General features: G+C 40.1%; 1 protein-coding gene across 2 annotated transcripts in view; it reads right to left on the reverse strand.

The window, feature by feature from the left end:
- LOC117408981 (CXXC-type zinc finger protein 4) overlaps positions 1–18,295 on the reverse strand; it is a 32,004-nt gene extending 13,709 nt beyond the window's left edge. The window contains exons 1-2 of one of the 2 annotated variants that reach the window (XM_034014468.3): positions 17,890–18,295; positions 15,079–16,018 (exon numbers count right to left, since the gene is read on the reverse strand). In XM_034014468.3, the coding sequence (XP_033870359.1) occupies positions 15,079–15,903 (825 nt within the window). In that variant the 5' untranslated portion in view covers positions 15,904–16,018; positions 17,890–18,295. Of the gene's footprint in view, positions 1–15,078; positions 16,019–17,885 lie in introns of both variants that reach the window. The other variant, XM_034014466.3, reaches the window with a different exon arrangement.
- Between the last annotated feature and the right edge of the window lie 2,280 nt (positions 18,296–20,575).

Raw genomic sequence — 20,575 nt, forward strand, 5'->3', positions numbered from 1 at the left:
TTGTGCATTCTTCGTTTTTTGTGGAGGGGTACCAACAAATTTGAGCACGTCTGTAGTACCCTCACAGGTCGAGAGGGAGATTTACAACCAGAACTCATTATATTTCCATCACAAGTACATATTTCTAATCTGGTTTTAGTGGATGGGTCTAAATGTTGATTTAATCCCCCCAAAATTGGTTTTAGCAATAACAACAAAAAGCATGTGTACATTCATTATTTCTTGCTATATCGTAAAAACATATCTGTCAAAAATAACTGCATTTTAATTTTTAATATCCAAACTGCATTATATATTTGTAGTAAAGTTCTTTGTTTGCAATTTTGTTTGCAATCTCCTTGTTTGTTTTCATAGTACTTTGGACAGGAAAGCAGGACTTCAATCAAAACAGATAAATAAGTGCTTTGAAATAAAAAAAAAAAAAACCTTCAGACAACTGTGAATGAATGACTGTGTTAACATCTACTTTGTCAGGGGAGCATACGTCTGGGGCAAGAAAGTTTTCATTTTTTGATCCCCCTGAGGCCTTCATTACCTGATTTGAATTACTTTGCTTAATTGGACAAGTTTACCCTTTTATTTGTTCTTAAGCAGTTGGAGATTTACAGACAGCTACAAAAACCTACTGGACTGACTGCGACTCTAGAGGAGTAGAATTGTGCACCACTAAATGTATATATTATACTTGATGTGGGATTTTGACAATTTATCTGTGGGAAAATGAAACACGTTCAGTCCAAATGTTTATTAATCGGAGAACATGTGGATGTCAATAAATGCATTATTACAAATATTAACCATCCATCCGTCATCAATAACCACTTCATCCAATACAGGGTCACGGTGAGCTGGAGCTTAACCCGGCAGACACGGTGCAAGGCAGGACTACACCTAGGATGGGACACCAGTCCATCCCTGGCCAACTATCACACTCACACAAGCATGCACACAGAGGGCAATTTAGAGTGACCAATCAACCTGACCAGTATGTTTTTGGATGAGGGGAGGAAACCGGTGTGCCTGGTGAAAACCAACACGAACACGGGGGAGAACATGCAAACTCCCCTGAAATGGGAATCAAACCTGGGACCCTGGAGCTGTGAGGCAGCAGCGCTAACCACCACACCACCATGCCAGAAACTATAACCTAATATACATGATAAATCATAAGAGCAAAGATTGTAATCAAGTTCTTCATTAAGACCTCCAGTGGTTACAGAACTCCTTGTTATTATAATTATTATTATTATTTCTTTCTTAGCAGACGCCCTTATCCAGGGTGACTTATAATTGTTACAAGATATCACGTTATTTTTTACATACAATTACCCATTTATACAGTTGGGTTTTTACTGGAGCAATCTAGGTAAAGTACCTTGCTCAAGGGTACAGCAGGAGTGTCCTCCACCTGGGATTGAACTCACGACCCTATACCCTATATACCCTATATCTAATTCACTTTGTGCATGCTGCAAATTAACAGTTATAGAAAATATATATATATATATATATATATATATATATATATATATATATATATATATATATATATATATTAAAAACTGATTGCACAATGGTTTACGCAGGCCTGTATTTTTATTTTACATCTACATTGAAATTCTAATTTCAGTTTGTATTTCATATAGGATATCTAAATACATGGCCCAGGGATATTTAGCTATGACATACTGTGGCAATGTGCCCCGTCCCTGTGTGCATTTGTGTGTTGCGTGCGTGTGTTAATGTTGGTGTATAGTCATTGGTACACGGGATATAAACGGGTCTGTGTTTCACGTGTATTTAAAAAGTGTAGATTTGTATTTAGGCACGAGGAGAGCACAAATCACTTCACGTGCTGGTTAAATGTAATATGTGAGCACGGGGTTGCACAGAATTAATTCACGTGCTGGGATTCAAGTGAATAATTAATTAGTAATTGAATCCCAGCACAATAGTATATATAGACGCACATTTCTTGCACTCAGGGTTGGGTGTTCGGAAGAGGAGAACGGGTGAGAGAGAGAGGAGTAAAAGTAAAGTGAAGTAAGATAGTAAATATAATAGTTGTTTGTACTCACCGTGTTTGTTTGTCTCCGTGCACCGTTTGTTAAGTGTTTAGTCCGTTTTGTTTATATGTTTCTTTTGGCTACCAGTGCCGTGTCCTGTTTTGTGCTGTTTACAACCCTTTTATTTGTTAAATAAACGCTGAGTGCAGCCATTGCACTCAGCTCATCATCACCACCGTCTCTGTCTGTGTATTCCTCTCTGGTCTGACGCCACCCACTCTGGCCGTCTTTGTGACACGTGGTGTCCTGCGTGGGATCGACAGCGCCTCCAGGACTCAGGCCAGAGCAGGAACCGCATTTTTTTGGAAAAAAAAAAAAAAAGTGTTGGATTACAAAAAATATATATATATATATAAATAAATAAAATGGGATGGAAGGAGGATAAAGAGGTGAAGGACAGGGAGGAGGAGTGCCGCCTAAGGGCCAGACATCCACGGCGATCTAACAAGCCAACGCCGGGGTGCCTCCTCTGCGACCAGGATCATCTGTTCGCCAACTGTCCCTTCCGCAGTTATGAGGAGGAGCCTGAGCATCCACAGCCCAAGTGGGAGGAGCCTGAGCGTCCACAGCCCAAGTGGGAGGAGCCTGAGCGTCCACAGCCCAAGTGGGAGGAGCCTGAGCGTCCACAGCCCAAGTGGGAGGAGCCCGAGCATCCACAGCCCGAGTGGGAGGAGCCCGAGCGTCCTACGCCCGAGTGGGAGGAGCCCGAGCGTCCTACGCCCGAGTGGGAGGAGCCCGAGCGTCCTACGCCCGAGTGGGAGGAGCCCGAGCGTCCTACGCCCGAGTGGGAGGAGCCCGAGCGTCCTACGCCCGAGTGGGAGGAGCCCGAGCGTCCTACGCCCGAGTGTCCTACGCCCGAGTGGGAGGAGCCCGAGCGTCCTACGCCCGAGTGGGAGGAGCCCGAACGTCCTACGCCTGAGTGGGGGGAGCCCGAACGTCCACAGCCCAAGAGGGGGGAGTCGGTGCGTCCACAGCCCAAAAGGGAGGAGTCGGTGCGTCCACAGCCCAAAAGGGAGGAGTCGGTGCGTCCACAGCCCAAAAGGGAGGAGTCGGTGCGTCCACAGCCCAAAGAGAGGAAAGTCGGGGCTTCCATAACCCTAGGAACCAAGCTGCCAGCAGAGGGAGAATGCCTGCTGGTCCCACCTCCACCAGCAGAGGAAGAATGCCTGCTGGTTTCCCCTTCCGAGGCAGAGCCGCACCAGTCCCCTGCAAGAGAGGCAGAGCAGCACCAGTCCCCTGAAAAAGGGGGAGACGACATGCTGCTCCCACCTCCGTCGCCAGGAGACTACACGCTGCTCCCACCTTCACCGGCAGGAGCAGAGCAGCCGGAGCTGTCTCTGCCTCCGCCACCTCCACCGGCAGGAGCAGAGCAGCAGGAGCTGCCTCTGCCTCCGCCACCTCCACCGGCAGGAGCAGAGCAGCAGGAGCTGCCTCTGCCTCCGCCATGTCCACCAGCAGAGGGTGAATGCCTGCTGGGTCCCTGTCGACCAGCAGAGGGTGAATGCCTGCTGGTATCACTTCCCCCACCAGCAGAGGATGAATGCCTGCTGGTATCACTTCCCCCACCAGCAGAGGATGAATGCCTGCTGGTATCACTTTCCCCACCATCACGAGGAGAGGAGCGGGAGCTGCCTCTGCCTCCATCACCATCAGGGGGAGAGAAGCAGGAGCTGCCTCTCCCTTCACCAGAAAGACCAGGACGTGAAGCTGGCGGCCCTCCGCAGCCCTTGCATAGGCTGCTGAGGGAAGCATGGGTAAGAATCGCCTGGTCGCAGAGGCCGAGAAGAGGGCCAACACCCGCATCCCGGCTGGTCCTGACTCCCTGCCACGCTTCACCCTCGCCTGGGGCTGCCAGCCGTGCCGCATCGCCTGGGGCTGCTAGTTGCTCCGCATCGCAGCAGGAAGTACTGTGGCCGGAACCCCACCAAGGGGAGCTGTCGGCCACGAAGAAAGTGGGGGAGGTCAGGAGACCTGCTCCCACTGCAGCAGTTTCGCTGCCGGAGATCGTGGGGGAGGTCTGGAGACCTGCTCCCACTGCAGCAGTTTCGCTGCCGGAGATCGTGGGGGAGGTCTGGAGACCTGCTCCCACTGCAGCAGTTTCGCTGCCAGAGATCGTGGGGGAGGTCCGGAGACCTGCTCCCACTGCAGCAGTTTCGCTGCCGGAGATCGTGGGGGAGGTCCGGAGACCTGCTCCCACTGCAGCAGTTTCGCTGCCGGAGATCGTGGGGGAGGTCCGGAGACCTGCTCCCACTGCAGCACTTGTGCTGCAGAAGAGACTGTGGCCGGAGCCCCGGAAGAGGGAGCTGCCGGCTACGAAGAAGAGGGGAGGTCAGGAGACCATTCCCCAAGCAGCCTTTCCGCTGCCAGGACTGCCCCGGCTGAAGGAGTCAGTCTGGGAGCTGTCAGCACGTCTGCTGACAGCATGGCCAGTAGCAGCCTGGTTACTGGCAACATTGCCACTGAAGCCTCCCTTCCCAGCCCGAGACTTTGTCCTGGACTGCTGGATTTTTAAGGGGGGAGGTGGCCGTTGAGGCCATGTGTGCTGCGCACAAGGGGGGGTATATGTGGCAATGTGCCCCGTCCCTGTGTGCATTTGTGTGTTGCGTGCGTGTGTTAATGTTGGTGTATAGTCATTGGTACACGGGATATAAACGGGTCTGTGTTTCACGTGTATTTAAAAAGTGTAGATTTGTATTTAGGCACGAGGAGAGCACAAATCACTTCACGTGCTGGTTAAATGTAATATGTGAGCACGGGGTTGCACAGAATTAATTCACGTGCTGGGATTCAAGTGAATAATTAATTAGTAATTGAATCCCAGCACAATAGTATATATAGACGCACATTTCTTGCACTCAGGGTTGGGTGTTCGGAAGAGGAGAACGGGTGAGAGAGAGAGGAGTAAAAGTAAAGTGAAGTAAGATAGTAAATATAATAGTTGTTTGTACTCACCGTGTTTGTTTGTCTCCGTGCACTGTTTGTTAAGTGTTTAGTCCGTTTTGTTTATATGTTTCTTTTGGCTACCAGTGCCGTGTCCTGTTTTGTGCTGTTTACAACCCTTTTATTTGTTAAATAAACGCTGAGTGCAGCCATTGCACTCAGCTCATCATCACCACCGTCTCTGTCTGTGTATTCCTCTCTGGTCTGACGCCACCCACTCTGGCCGTCTTTGTGACACATACAAACTCCATTGGCATATGTGCCACACAAATCCATGTTGGGCCAGGTTACATGCACTTGTAGAAGGGATGATCCTTGTGGGATACTCACAGACAAAAAGCAGGTCAATATGATATGACCAAAGGGACTTAAACAAAGGGACAATCATTCAACTTTGATAAATCAATTGGCATATGAGCTTAAAGGACAGAACAAAAACTAGGATGCAAATAATATGAGTGACGACCTGAACTTCAGCTTCCTATATTTTATTGTGTATACCTAGGCTAACCTATACAGACATGTAAGCATGTCAATTTTACATTGTAAATAAGATGAGAATGACACACATAATTCTTACTTTAATACGATTAAGTAAATGTATATTGTGTGAAGCTATACCCCTATAAAAATGTACCACGGTTCTATAGTGTAGCTATACTATTATTATTATGGTTGTACTGCATTATTGTAACACAAGGAATTGTACAGTGATGGTGTAGGATACATATATTATACAATAAAATTGTACTTTCACAGATACCATTGTACCTTATTCCAAAATCCAGTGGTACATTTTTATAGGGTTCCGTTCTAACAGTATTGTTGCAATAGAAACAAACGGATAATTGAACAGTTTCCAAAGAAGCGGAGGGCAGGATATTAATCAGAGAGTATCAAGCAATATTTTTAAAATACGCTGACATCAAGAGCATTCCCAACAATGCTTGCAGATTGTCTTTTTTTTTTTACATACATTACATACCACAAATAGTTAACGATTACTGCTTTTGTATATATTATATGGAAACGTAAGCACATTAATTAATACTGCATTTATAAATGTAATGCTGATTAAATGGTTTATTTAGAACGCAATGCCGATGTATTCATTATTTGAAAAACATAAATAAAAAGGGCATATTACATGTTACGACATTGACAATACAGAGAAAAGTAGATTCCATAAACAAAAAAAACGACTTCACGTGGGTGGGATCAGTGTGAGGAATTGGAAATTGCGTCACTGTAGAGGTGGAGTTAGAGGCGGAGTTATAAGGGTACCAGGCTTGGGGTGTGACGCGTGTGACGTCGTCTTGCAAGTATACACTGTTGGTTGGTGCTGGTGCAACGCAAGTTTACTGTATATATCACAAGCAGCATCAATTACGTGTAAATAAAACAATGTGTATTTTTATTTTTATTTAAATTATAAAAACATGATTATTGTTCTATACAACGTATTTTTCAAATACATGTGAATGTTTTATTTCATATGGATTACTTCTAAAATAATAGGATTTTCAATAAAATCTAAACTAGTAGCTATGGTGACGTCACCAGTAAATTATGCAAATCAGTGCCATTGAAGGTTCGAATATTCCTTCGGTAATGTGTTCTGAACCTTTGAAGGTCAAAATGTACCCTTCGTTGCAGCCCTACTTTTTTATTGTGCAGATCAGATATCCTAATCTTTCACAAAAATCTGCCTGGTCTGTAGTTTATTTTGATCAATAATGTAAGACCTGCTTGCGAATCAAATATTGCCTTATCCTGTGCCTTACTTGGTTTCGCCAGAAATCTTAACTGAAATATTCTTCTTGTTCAGATACACTTTGTATAATTTTCTGTTTTAGTCATTACATCCTGGTGACTTTTTAAAAACTCAGCAGTCTAAAGCACCCCTGTGGCCTAATAAAGCTATCACAATGGTGTCTTTCCCTCCAAGTACATCTGCCACGAGTGGATGTAAGACCAGAAAAACTAAATTGAAAGTCTATCATTTGGTTGTGGTCAGTTAGGGCATGTATGTGCTACTCTGCGTCATTTATGTTAACTGGAGGGGGGCAGAGGCTCATCTGGCTCATGTTAAGTTGCCCACATGAATGCTGTCCAACAGTCTTCTTTAATGCCAATTTTACTGAGTACATGGCATGACAGAGAATGATCTAATGTCTATAATGCATTTTATCATCCCAAAAGCGTGATCTATGACACTGCACATTGATTAGTGAGGAGAAAACTAAACTGGAATCCAGGATTAGTGTGTGTGTGTTTGTACTGTCTGCATTTCAAAGTCAAATTGTATTCATGTATACCTTTTTATTTTTACTAGGTTTAAACTTTCAGGATTTCTTATGATCCTTTTTTTTTATAAGAAGTAACTACTAAAACTACCAAAACAAATCAACACATTCTTGAAACAAACAAACGGAAAAAAGGCAGATTGTTGCATGACTTGTGGAATTTGACACACATATCAAAGATGGTATAATTGGCATCACATGTTACCTGCACTTTAAGGGAAAGGAAACCCTTTTGATTGAAGAAAACAGTGTTGTGTCTCGCAGGAGCCCGTAATGTCAAATAGGGAGCTGCCTGATCTAAAAGAAAACTATTGCATGCTTTTGTCTTATCTTTGTAGTGCATCCATAGTAAACCCTATTTATATACAAAATTACCCATCTGGATGTGATCCGAGGCACTCTAAACTATGAACTGTGTTTACTGAAAAACTAAACTGAACAAGTTTTCATGAATCCCAGATCAACATCACGATAAATAAGAAAACACTGATGACAGTAAATATCCATCATAAAATAATTAAACAAATTATAGACATCATTTCAACAATATCATTTGTTTTACATTTATTTGTAAGAGATTGTGATGTAACAATGCTGTTTCGAATTCGATTCGAGTGGCAGTCAAAACATTCTTTACTTCATCATAACTAATTAAGAATTCTTTAAATAATGAATTTGTCAAAGCTTTCCAAATAAATCCCTCTGGCTATAATACCGGTATTATACAATATCAAAAATGATAATATAAAAAGACAGGAACAAAGACTTGTTGAAATGTTTGTTCAGTTGTCCTTGCTGGGGGATGAAATCCCCTGCAAAGGGTATATCGTGGAGGCAATCGTACGTATGTCACGCTTCACATTTTTCCATGTTTTTGGAGAACCACTGATTCAGCTGTCATGAAACTTGGTATTATATTATTTAGCATAAGTTATTGAGAGTATTATTTTCTGGCGGTATATGGAGGTGTCCATATGTCTCACATCTGTGCATATATCTAGAGAATAACTTTAGAAATTGTGATTAAAGCTTATTTTACACTGTTCTGTACATACTGTTAATATATACTTCTTATTATCATAATTATAGCTGTCATTTTGAATTTACACCTGTGGGTGTATGTTACTGACATATTTGTTTCAAAAAACATTTGCCTAAATTGTAACCATTTTTCTCTACGCCTATCAACTTTCTTCACTTCCAAAATAATCCTTGTGACCACTGTCTGGAACTGTGCTTGTTTTGTTCTCCCACCATTATGAAGTTGACCAATCCAACAAAGGTGTTCAGAACATATAAGCTTTCATAGAAACAAACAAAAATGGAAACATTCAAAAAGCGAAATGTTTAAAAACAGTATGTGCACAACACTGGAGATTGTACACAACATTTTCAATGTACATTGTACCTAGTAAATACAAAGCAGAATTTTAACAACTCAACAGAGATATTCTAATAATTATTTTTGCCTAATTGTTATAAATAATAATTAAAAACAAAAAATATCAAACCACGTTAACCCTTTAGCGTCCGCCCAATGTTAAATGTCCTGCCGGTGACCTGGCCCTTTAACTCTTTTTACTCAGGCACTGTGAGAGACAGCCCTGCTTGCATCATTGTAAAGAGGTGATTCGGACCTTTAAAACGAGGTTAGGAGATAGCCTTGAATGCAAGTGTTTTGGAATGTTGCTGCTGCGCTGAAGACAGACCTACCTCAGTACGGTAAACAAACATTTTCACACAAAATCTTTACAAAATAAAAAAAATGGCGACATCGAAGATGCACGAGACAAGAGCTATTTAGGGTTACGTTGCTCTGGTCCATACCTTGCTGGCCATTCAAGCCACAGTGAACAGCCCCATCTTGTGCCATATGATCAGGGTGCCTGGGACGAATACAGTAATTTGAATGTTTTTTTTTTCTTGCACATTTTCAATGAATCAGTTTTCTTTTTTTTTTTTCGTTGCTTTTGGTACCTTTTCTATATATGGCCATAATTCCTTTATTTTGTATCCAATTTGTTCAAAACATTTTTCCATGTTCCCTACATGCTGAAGTTTCATTGTACACTATCAGATTTGAGTTGACCATACGAAACTATTTTTTACAAACAATAAATAATGTTGTTTTTTTTTTTCTAAAAAGCATCTCTCTCTTTTTCTGTGGTTTTTGTTATCTGTATTGAACGGGGTGAATTTCAGACTATTTCACTTTTTTATATGAAAGCCTAGTGTGTGCACATTTATTTCATGTATGACATGTACCTGTAACCTTTATAGTTTAAAGAGTTATAGCCACAAACCTAAGAACCAGTGCTTAATTTGTAAATAAAGAGGTACCGGGGCGCAAGCAACGACAATAATACTGTTCTTAAGAACCGCACATTCAAAATCATGCACATTTATTTGAAAGAGTATTGTATGTACTAGTGTTAGATGTTTACAACCACGTATTTTACATCATTCATATATAAAGTATTAGTAGGTGCAGAAAAAATAATTTAAGGCAACCGCAGGACAAAACAGAAATAAAGAAATTAATAAATAAAAGCCTGCATACATAGTAGGGTTGCCACCTTTGAAATGCAAAAAAAACTGCCACGACAACACAACTGCACCAGTGAATTATAGGACTACATGTCTGATATGTATGTTAATAAACAATATTTACTTATTATGCTAATTTTATGTACTATAACAGCAAATTAAAGTAGCACATACACATGTATAGATAAACAGGTAGTGATATATAGATACAGAAGATAAATAGATCCCAGTAGATAAGATTTGACCGTGGTCGTGTTTTCAGCAACATTTACTCAGAGATTTGTTTTGTTTTCAACAGCAGAGAACTTGAATGTGAACCTATGTTTCAGAACGTTGTAGCCTACATAATATCCTTTGAGTCTATTTTTTGAATTTGTACTTGACGTTTGATTTTGCCGCTTCGAACTATTTATCATTTTTTACAGTGACATCGTAGAATTCCACAGGAATAGCTGAGGTTGCATTTTAATGCAAAGTTCTCTTTCGACCAGTCCAACAAATTTAACTTCCAAACCCAGTACTTCTCTCGCACGTCTCCTCACTCTCACGTGACTTTCAGACTCACACATGTGGTTCGCTTGCGTGTTGGTGGACAGACAGACAGCTGCTCTATTTTCAGCAGTTTTAATCTGTTGTCACTTAAACCGGGCAAGTGGCAATACTACAGCAAGATTTTCTCTTTAAAACTTGTTGTTCTTTGTTGAAAATAATGTTCAGCTTTCATATTTTGTTGCATACTCATTTAATCAAACCAAGTAGCGTAAGAAGACGTTGTTCAAATCAAGCAAGCTTATTTGTGAATAAAAAACAACAACAGAGTCACAGTCCTTGTTGTGCTGCCAGTAAAGTATAAAAGTACGAACTTGGCAGCGGACTGTCTCTCTTTAGCGCGGACGCAAGAACTGTGCTGAGAATTTTAAGAAAATGAATTTGAGAGCAAAAATTTGTATGAGATTTTTAACTTTCATAATTAAAGAGGTTCCGGGGCTGTGCCCCGGCACAAATTAAGCACTGCTAACAGTAAGAAAACAGGCGAAAATAGCTTGGACCCTAAACAACATTGCATTAAATGTCATAGACTTTTTTTTTTAAGCATCTGTGTAATGAAAATATACTTTTAACTTGGCAGGCACCTATGCTTAATAATTGACAATCTATTTAAAATGTAAAACTTACAGCCTTTGCACCTGCACTTCCATACATGCCTCTATCTAAATGCATCCTTATGCGTTCTCTGATAAGTCATAATGAACCCCTTTCACTTTTGCCTTTTGGATGTCATAAACACTGGAACCAGAGGTTGAAACCCACATTATGCAAGGCAAAGGCATGGCTAAGGTACATTTATATTAATATTTTTAATAACTGCACAATAACAGCAAAAACCATTTCAAGCTTTAATATATGCCAACTGTTGGGTCACTATGCAGCACTATGCAGATCATGGGATAGAAAAAAAAATACATAGACAGAAATTCGAAGCAGACAGAAGATTGAACTGACGTGGCCAACAGGATCTGTTTTCACTAGCCAACAGTCCCTAGCTAGGAGATATGTATTGTATAATTAACCAGCTGACATGCAGCTGTGACGGCAAAATCCCATTGTCTTGACAGGAGCTTACGGTTGCCCTTTAGATTGATCCTCATTGTAAAGTTTTTTTTTTTTTTTTTCTTACAGACCAGCCAAATTAATCTGCCGTTTTTAGGTCTGGAATGAACCCAATGTGTAAAAGATCTACAGATTTAAAGGCCATCTGTCCCACATGCATTGTTTTCCCCCTTCCCCAGATGAGATTGCCCAGCAGGACTGGTGGGGGATGGGAGGAAGAGGGAAGCTAGACACTTTTTGTCCAGTATCTGAGTTCTCATAAATAATATCTAACCTATTCAATTTATTTAGGTTTAGTCTTAAGTTGCAGGTACATTTTACATAACTGTATTCCTTTTTATGCTACTGTATCTCAAACTCAAGTATGACTCCTGATTGCACCAGATTCACTATAGTTGAAACAGTGGGGAAAAAAGAATAAATAATAGCAAAGAAACCTCTGGATTAAGAGACAAATAAACTCAGAGCAAAAGAAGAACATTATAACTAAAACACATGAGGTTCTATTGTTTACCTTTCAGGCATGGCTTAAATGAAAATGATGGTACGACCATAACTATTATAAGACAGTCCCATAAACTTTGATTTTGCCTTATACTTCACCCCTAGGCTAATAATAATGGATAAGGGCGTCTGCTAAGAAATAAATAATAATAATAATAATAATAATAATAATAATAATAATAATAATAATAATAATAATAATAATAATGTAACTAAAGCATTTATATAAAAAAAAATGTTAAAAATGTAACAGCCTAATAATAATAGCTTGTTTTATGTTTGAGAAGTCTATGTGTATAAAGCATCTAAAATGTGGTCCTACGAATGTTTGTTATAATAGTAGAGCATTTCTCTTATACAAAAAGATGCACCAAAAACTTCCTTTAATATATACAGAGGACTTTCCATTGCATATAAATATCATGTTTTAAAATCAGCCTTCCAGTGAAAAAAGAATGGATAGTAAACAAATGTTTTGCTTGACGGTAAGAGCTGACCATTCTGAAAAAAGATGGGAAATTGTCAGGTAAGGCTGCCACTGCACCCTTACCCGTCTCTTGTTCTGACAAGGCTTTCCGGCACACACTGCTTAACTGGTACAATAAGTGGGTTCACTTCAGACAACATGTGTAGTCACCAGTTGGTTGCTGAGGATTTAAACGTTCTCTTAAACAGCCTAATAGATATCCTTTAGTTTAGAAGAATCACTGTCATAAATGGATAAAAAAGATCTACAAAGTTCATGGATTGCAAAATGCTTGTGTAACATATTATTTGTCTCCTTTCCATGATCTCATTACTACAGAACCCCTAAAGGGACATGGTGTAAATTAAAAAGGGAGGCTACTGTCTCGTGAGCATGAGATATTATGTCCTGCACACAAGATAGCAAGTCATGTGCACAACATAGTTGCCTCCCATTTATATTTGTACACCATGTACCTTTAGGGGTTCCGTACATCACTATGCCACACATACATCTAATTTATTTTCCAGCACATCAAAACACATGTTTTTCTGTCCTTCATAAACAAAACCAAAATCCCCCCAAAAAAGAAAGAAAAAGCTGAAATGGTTAGGACAGTTATAAATATTTCTATACTTGGAAAAGTACACCATAAATAACTTGTATCACTCCACATGTGTAATTATTCCAACTATTCTAATTAGCTTTTCCAAATTCACATATAATTCTAAGACAATATGAAAACAACCATGGTTGTTCTTGTTTTACACCTGACCTCATCTGCCCAGTGGTGACTACACATGTTGTCTGAAGTGAACCCACCTACTGTACCAGTTAAGCAGTGTGTGCTGGAAAGCCTTGTCAGAACATATTATTATTATTATTTTGTTTATTTAGCAGACGCCTTTATCCAAGGCGACTTACAGAGACTAGGGTGTGTGAACTATGCATCAGCTGCAGAGTCACTTACAACTACGTCTCACCCGAAAGACGGAGCACAAGGAGGTTAAGTGATTTGCTCAGGGTCACACAATGAGTTAGTGGCTGGGATTTGAACTGGGGACCTCCAGGTTATAAGCCCGTTTCTTTAACCACTGGACCACACAGGCCGGGTAAGGGCACACGGCAGCCTACCTGACAATTTCTGTCTTTAACGGAATTGTCGGCTCTTACTGTCAAGTAAAATGTCATTTTTTTGTGTTTATATATATTACACAGATGTGTGTTTTACTGAGGGTTCCTTAAGCCACAGTAAATTAACTGCAAAGCTGCCCTTATATTGATTTCATTGGAGCAAATAAACATGTAGGCTGCAGAACAGTCTTACTCCAATTACCAGGGACTGATTTGAACTTGAATCTCTCTTCAGTAGCGAAGCAAAAGAGCTAATGAGGGTGCTGCTGCAAATCATTGGGTAACAGTATAACAGGGTAATTATAATCCCTGCTACACAAACTGTTGATAATACTTACTAACTGGGCTGAGACCACCCCAAATCTCAACGCAGGTGTGACTCAGTAAAGTCCTCTGGGGCTTTGCATTTGCACGCTAAATGTAGGGGTGTAAGATTAAATTGACTCTCTGATTTCAGGGTTATGAGTAAAACTCTGATTTGCATTTCCCACCACTGCTTAAGATATAATTAGTTCATGGCGACTCCCATGTGGCAACAATGACAGGCAAATCTGACTGCCTGCCAGGGGCTTATCGCTTTCTCCAAGGCATGAGGTATGTGTGTGTGTGGGCTCTAAATTCTCAAGACAGATCACTCTGGAGCAGGGGGTGTGCTTGAGTCTTCTTTCAAACCGGTTGGGAACCCCTATAATACTTGCCTGAGTTGTCTTGTTAACCAGTATGAAATGCCCATAAAATGTATTGTATGAGATCTGCCAGAAACGTTCCAAAGGTCTTTATACTTTCATTCTTTATAGGGTACACACCAAAGGGCAGCTTTAAACAATTTCAGAATCTTTTACTGGACAGCAAACCTGTAAGATCCTACATGGACCAGTTTGTTCTTGTCAAACTTTTGGAGTGGTAACTGCAGATACTTAACATTTTCACAGTTCAGTTATTTACATTATGATTAGCACTGAACAAAAAGCCTATATAACAGTGGTGGAAAAAAACTCCTATTGCATAGCAGTTTCACCCATCCAAGCTTTACTTTAAGCTTAATTAGGAAACAATAACAAATTCAATAGGAGATGCGCTTTAGCTAATGTTATCCTTTATAATAAAAAAAGTATTTTTTTCAGATAGTATTAAGTATCTAGCGATATTATTTGAACATGCATGTGAGTTTGCATGATGGTTAAAGTGACCAAAAAAAAGGGGGGAAAAGATCTCTGTTGAAAAACATTTCCCAGCTCGGTTTGGAGTCCAGCCAAGCCTGGGGTTGTTCGGATGTGCTCCAGCCACAGCCTGACTGGCAGCAATTAGGGGTGTCTGAGCCAAGCTCAGCTTGTGCTCCATGGAAACACCCCTAATTACTGGCAATTAGGCTAGGCGGGTAGGCAGATGAGAGAAGCCGAGGGTGTTCAGGCATGGAAACAGTTTTCAAGGTCTTAGACGTGACTAAGTGAAAAGGTTAATGCTTTAGAGTGTAGAGTTAATAGTAAGAGAGAGCTTGTCTCACCTCCAGTGACGTGCCAGGCTTTTTCTTCAACTCTTCACATTTCCTAAATTTGCAGATTTGGTGGCCAGTTTTGCGATTCCGACAACTGCTGCAAACCCCGCAGTTGATTAGCCTCCTGCAGGGTGCACAGACCCCACACCTTTTCCTTTTCTTCTTTGCAGGGTTTCCGCTGGATCCCGTGGAATTATTCTGTGGGCAGTCTGCCAGATTGGCAATTTGAAACGCACTGTCTGTAACGGCTGCTGAGGCTGCGGGGGAGTGAAGGGCTGTCATGACGATGACCCCTGGAGGTAATGAGATGCCCCCTAAAGCCGGAATAGCGGAAAAAGTTCCAACGCGCTCTGGGAGATTCATTATCTCTGCTTCAGCAGCGCCGCATTTCAGCTTGTTCATGCATTCTCCTGCTAAAGGTCTGCAGTGTTCAGGGGATAAGGTAGTGAGGAAATTATTATTTGCCATTTGCAACGTCTCTGGCGGCACGCCAGGCTTCCCTTGCCTCTGGGAATCATTTCTATGCATGCTGGTCCTATTAGAGTTTATTGCTGCTGATTTCCTTCCCCACAGCATAGCGTTATCGCAGTTCCAAGGGGACACACCAATTCTGGCACTGGGAAAAATTGGCGTTGTTATACGAGCAATCTTCGCAGTCTGTGGAAATGCCCCATTTGTTTTGTAAAAGTTTGCAAAAGATCTGTACCTTTCCATTTCTGCATTATAATCCAAAACTGGGTTTAATCCACTTCCCTGTATATTATCCTTTTGTAATATAGAAGGCTCAGCACTTTGTCCATTTTCAACACAAAGAGCATTGTTTATATTAGACATTGCTGTAATTATTTGGTGATCTAACAATAAAGTCTATGATTTTATTCCACCTTTGTCAATCTGATGCAGCTTACAAACAATAATGTACCATCTTCATCATATATCTTCTCTGATACTAAAACAAGAAAAAAACAACAACAAAAAAAACAATTACTGATTCAACTAAAAATAAGTCTCCCTAATCATTGTACCCAGAAAGTTATTAAGTATAAGAGTATTGGTATCTGATGCTTCAGTTGACTTTTTATTTTTCTTTGATTAGATTTTTAATGAACTGGATTTCATTATTTCTAAATAGAGATCCTGTCTTATAACAATGATATGATAGCTGTGACATAACAACACATGATAATAGGAAGTAAACATTACAAAGCTAGAATAGCAGAACATCAATAATATGTCAGATTTGTAATCACATTGTAGGCACATTGGATTTATGAAAATAAATAGAACAAGCCTATACCCTGCAAATTACTGCAAGTTTAACTTATACACACACACACACACACACATTTATCCACGTTAGGAGACTTTTTTTATTTTTGTATTATTCCATTTCCTTTCTACTGTTCCTTCCAGTTTGTTGTTTGTATTTGAAAACAAACCATTTATGTTAATGAAAAAAATACCCCAAAAGAAGCTATGTGCTAGACATAAGAAGTGCAGATTTAATTACGAATAAAGATAGCTAACTTAAAAATTAAACTTTTGCGGGAATTATAGTATTACATTCATTTCTTTGTGGCGTGTCTCTTTTAAGATGAAGGATGAGAGTTTCAACAAATGATGTGCTCTTAATGCTATAAGTGCTTCCACTCTATGTAAATGCACCTCAGTCCAACCTTTTAAGAGCACCTGGCATCTATTCACCCCCATCTCTATTACATTAACTCAATGACAGTAAGATAGCCACTGGTGAATTTTAACCCAACCAAGCCATAGACCCGACAACTGTAGTGTCGGCTGCCTACAGGCAGCCTGATTTCCTCTCAAGTCCGTCTGGGTTTTGTTTCCATAGATAAAAGCCCATTAGAAATATGTGCTGCTCCTATTAGATTATTATTATTATTTATTTTTTTTTAATTCAAAGAACTGTATTAATTTAAAAAAAACAGTTAAGCATAAAAAAGCACCACATAATTTCCAGGTCAAATATAAAAAATAAAAGTTCCATTATCTTTGTATACTATAGGGGAAGTGATATAGATCCTATATTATACACAAAACTTTGAAAATCGGAGGGGGGGTACATTGTCTTTGTAACAGTCCAGCCACATTCAGTTTGGAATATGGATTGGAACTGTAAAGGCCCCAGTACCTGTATTTAAAGTGTACCTTAATTTTAAATGGCTAGAATCAGAAGTAGTCCTTAACATGTTAGCGAAAGCATTATCTTGCTCTTACTGCTGTCATTATTATCATTACTATTACTATTATTATTACTGTAATTTAAATGTAAGCCAATAAATATCAACACCTGTAAGCATTAAAACTTATTACCTTATTAGCAGGTGTCATGTGATGCCAGGCCAATAATTACACACACAAATAACCACCCCTCTACCAAGTCAATATTGATCAATCCACCCCTTGGGCATTAGAACAGCCAAAGGCAATCAAGTCCCAGTTATTGATTTTAAACCTGTAAATAAAGTTTAGTGAAACAAAATACTCCACACTTTCTGCATAAAGAAAGGTGCATTTGGTCGTGAACCTCAGTTCTGCTGCTGCACTACGATGTCATTATTTAATTACTCTCTAAGTCTGGTCTACCGGAGACACTCAGATCAAAGGCCATGCATGGACAGATCAATAAGTGTCGGGGCTATACAATTAAACCAATACACGCTTTCGCCTGTGCTTGAACCGGTTTAGCAACAGAGTACGAAAAAAAAACCCGCAATAAAATAATACATGCAAATTTGATTTTTTTTTTTTTTTTTTTTTGGGGGGGGGGGAATGAATGGAAGAGCATCACCTACCTACCAGGTTCCTGGCGAAAAGAGAATCCAGACGCTACCAGTCTGCCAACACAGAGCAACACATCACTGCACGACGAGGGAAAATAGAACGCTAGATATGTGAAGATACACAGTAAGCGTTCAAAACAAAGCCCCTTTAATGTTTATACATACAAGTAATACAAGATTATATGTGGGTCTGAAAGCGAATAAAAACAGCAGGCAGGGTAGCTCAGCGATGGAGGTGTACTGTGGATGGTGAGGTGTTTCCTCCTGGTCCGGTGTGTATTGTGTAGCTGCAGAGTGTTTGCTCGGTCCGTCTCTCCTGTCGCTGTGTGTGGATGATTGGTGCTGAGGTGAGGAAGCAGAGATGTGGACACCTACTGATCATTGGCTGGAAATTACTATAGAAACATGAGGAGCACTTGGGAGGGGGTGGCTCGGGGCTGTCTGTTGGGAATAGAGTGGGAAGCCGCGTCTCAACATTTTTTTTTCTTTCTGTCTTTTTTTCTTAGACTAATGACGGGACATTTAGAGAGGCATGTCATTTTAAAATACGTACGTTAATAGGGATTTTGTGGTTCGTTAACAAACTTGTCAAATTAATTATAATTGAGGCGTGCAATGATTAAGATAAAATGCTTCTGTGGCAGTGTAGATTTTTTTTTTCTTTTAAGAAGCCAGTCTTAATTAAGTAGACCCAAGCACTACGCGTCTTTATAGGGGGTGGGTGGCCTTTTGTATTATTATTATTATTATTATTATTATTATTATTATTATTATTATTATTATTATTACTATTTACTTTTAACTATTGGTATGCAATATGTAAAATACAATTATTTAAATAAAATAACATTTATTTGCACGGAAATGTTTTAGTACCATATATTCTTTCATGTTTGGTGTAAAATATGCGTTAAATTATAAGGGTTTGAAGCATAATTAAGAAACTATTTACCCACGAGACAATCAAGAAAGCTAAAAATAATATGACATGTAAAAAATGATATAATTATTGATGCCATGGGACTGCATCTTGTGCATTCGAGATTTCACGTTTTAGAAAATCTGTTTTCGAGGTATGACACAGGCCCGGTTTTTGGGATGGAACCGCATAACAGTCTCGCGTTTTGATTGGTCCATGTCTGTCACATGAATACGTCGTCACACGAGTGGAAAAGCGTGCAAGCATTTTTAACATTGTGATCAGAGAGAGAGAGAGAGTGATCTGCTTTCCACAACCTTACCATTAAAATATAATGTGGTATTACACTGTACTGATATTACAAACTATGAGGAATTACTTTATATAAATTATCATGTTATGCACGAATGTAAGAATTGGCTTTCTGTGGTGGTGTACTTTTTTCTTTCAAGTAGCATATATCTATAATCGTTTTTGCGATATATTTTAATATAAAACATATACGCTATTGCAGTTTTGTTACAGGATACATTAGTTTATCAATAATGTAATCACAGTTTTACATATAGACTGCCCCTGTTTTCATTTACATCGCAAATTCTGGGCCGCTTTACTTTTCAGATAATGTCCTAAATTCTGGGCCGCTTTGGTTTTTAGATAACGTCCCAAATTCTGGGCCGTCTTGGTTTTTAGATAACGTCCCAAATTCTGGGCGCTTTGGTTTTTAGATAACGTCCCAAATTCTGGGCCGTCTTGGTTTTTAGATAACGTCCCAAATTCTGGGCGCTTTGGTTTTTAGATAACGTCCCAAATTCTGGGCCGTCTTGGTTTTTAGATAACGTCCCAAATTCTGGGCGCTTTGGTTTTTAGATAACGTCCCAAATTCTGGGCAGCCTTGGTTTTTAGATAACATCCCAAATTCTGGGCCGCTTTGCATTTTCGAATTCAGCCCAGTTTTGGGGAATCAGCTGACAGCCGAGTTTCTAAGTCATGATGCACAGTTTACCATAAACTGGATCATGAATTCATTTGAGAGTAACCCATAGTACATTAATCAAAGTTCATGTATTTTTTACTCTCCCCAGAAATCTTTTTTTTTTTTTTAATGAAAAAAACAAAAATGTAAATGTTAAAAAACGTATTTCTTATTACATGAAGAAACTACATTGCACTGAAATAGATGAAGGCTGTTTATTTTGACAATAATTAAATAATCACAAAATAAAATCATAAAGTGAGGGAAAGGAGACTGGGAGTCGAAAGTGAAAATAAATGATTGTAGTAATTTTTCTTTTACCCTACCCTTCCCAGTCTTTTCCCCGCCCTCTTGTGCGCAAAACCTGAACTCCAATTCCCCTCCACACACGTGTACCACCATGCAACCCTGGCACGCACACACCACCATGCAACCCCTGCACGCATACACCCACCATGCAACCCCTGCACGCACACACCCACCGTAGCAATTCTTTGCAAAATATATTTTCGGGTATTCAGCCCCATTCATGTCTATGGCAGTGTTATAAAACACATTTTCAGGCATATCTCTCGAACCCGAGCACGTAGAACCACCATTCAAAGTGATATAGACTCAGGGGAGCACCCCAAACCACCCCCTAAAAAGGTGTGGTGGTTCACCCAAAAACTCATGTCATGACGAAAAAATTCACTTTGCCAAGCCGTCCTGGCATTTGAACCATGAAAATGGTGACTCCTTGTGCGGGGCCTCATGGGGCCCCGCCGCAAAAAAAAAAATCAAGTTCCTAACCCCCACAGAACCCGA

The sequence above is a fragment of the Acipenser ruthenus genome, chromosome 2, assembly GCF_902713425.1.
Source record: "Acipenser ruthenus chromosome 2, fAciRut3.2 maternal haplotype, whole genome shotgun sequence".
NCBI classification, from domain to species: domain Eukaryota; kingdom Metazoa; phylum Chordata; class Actinopteri; order Acipenseriformes; family Acipenseridae; genus Acipenser; species Acipenser ruthenus.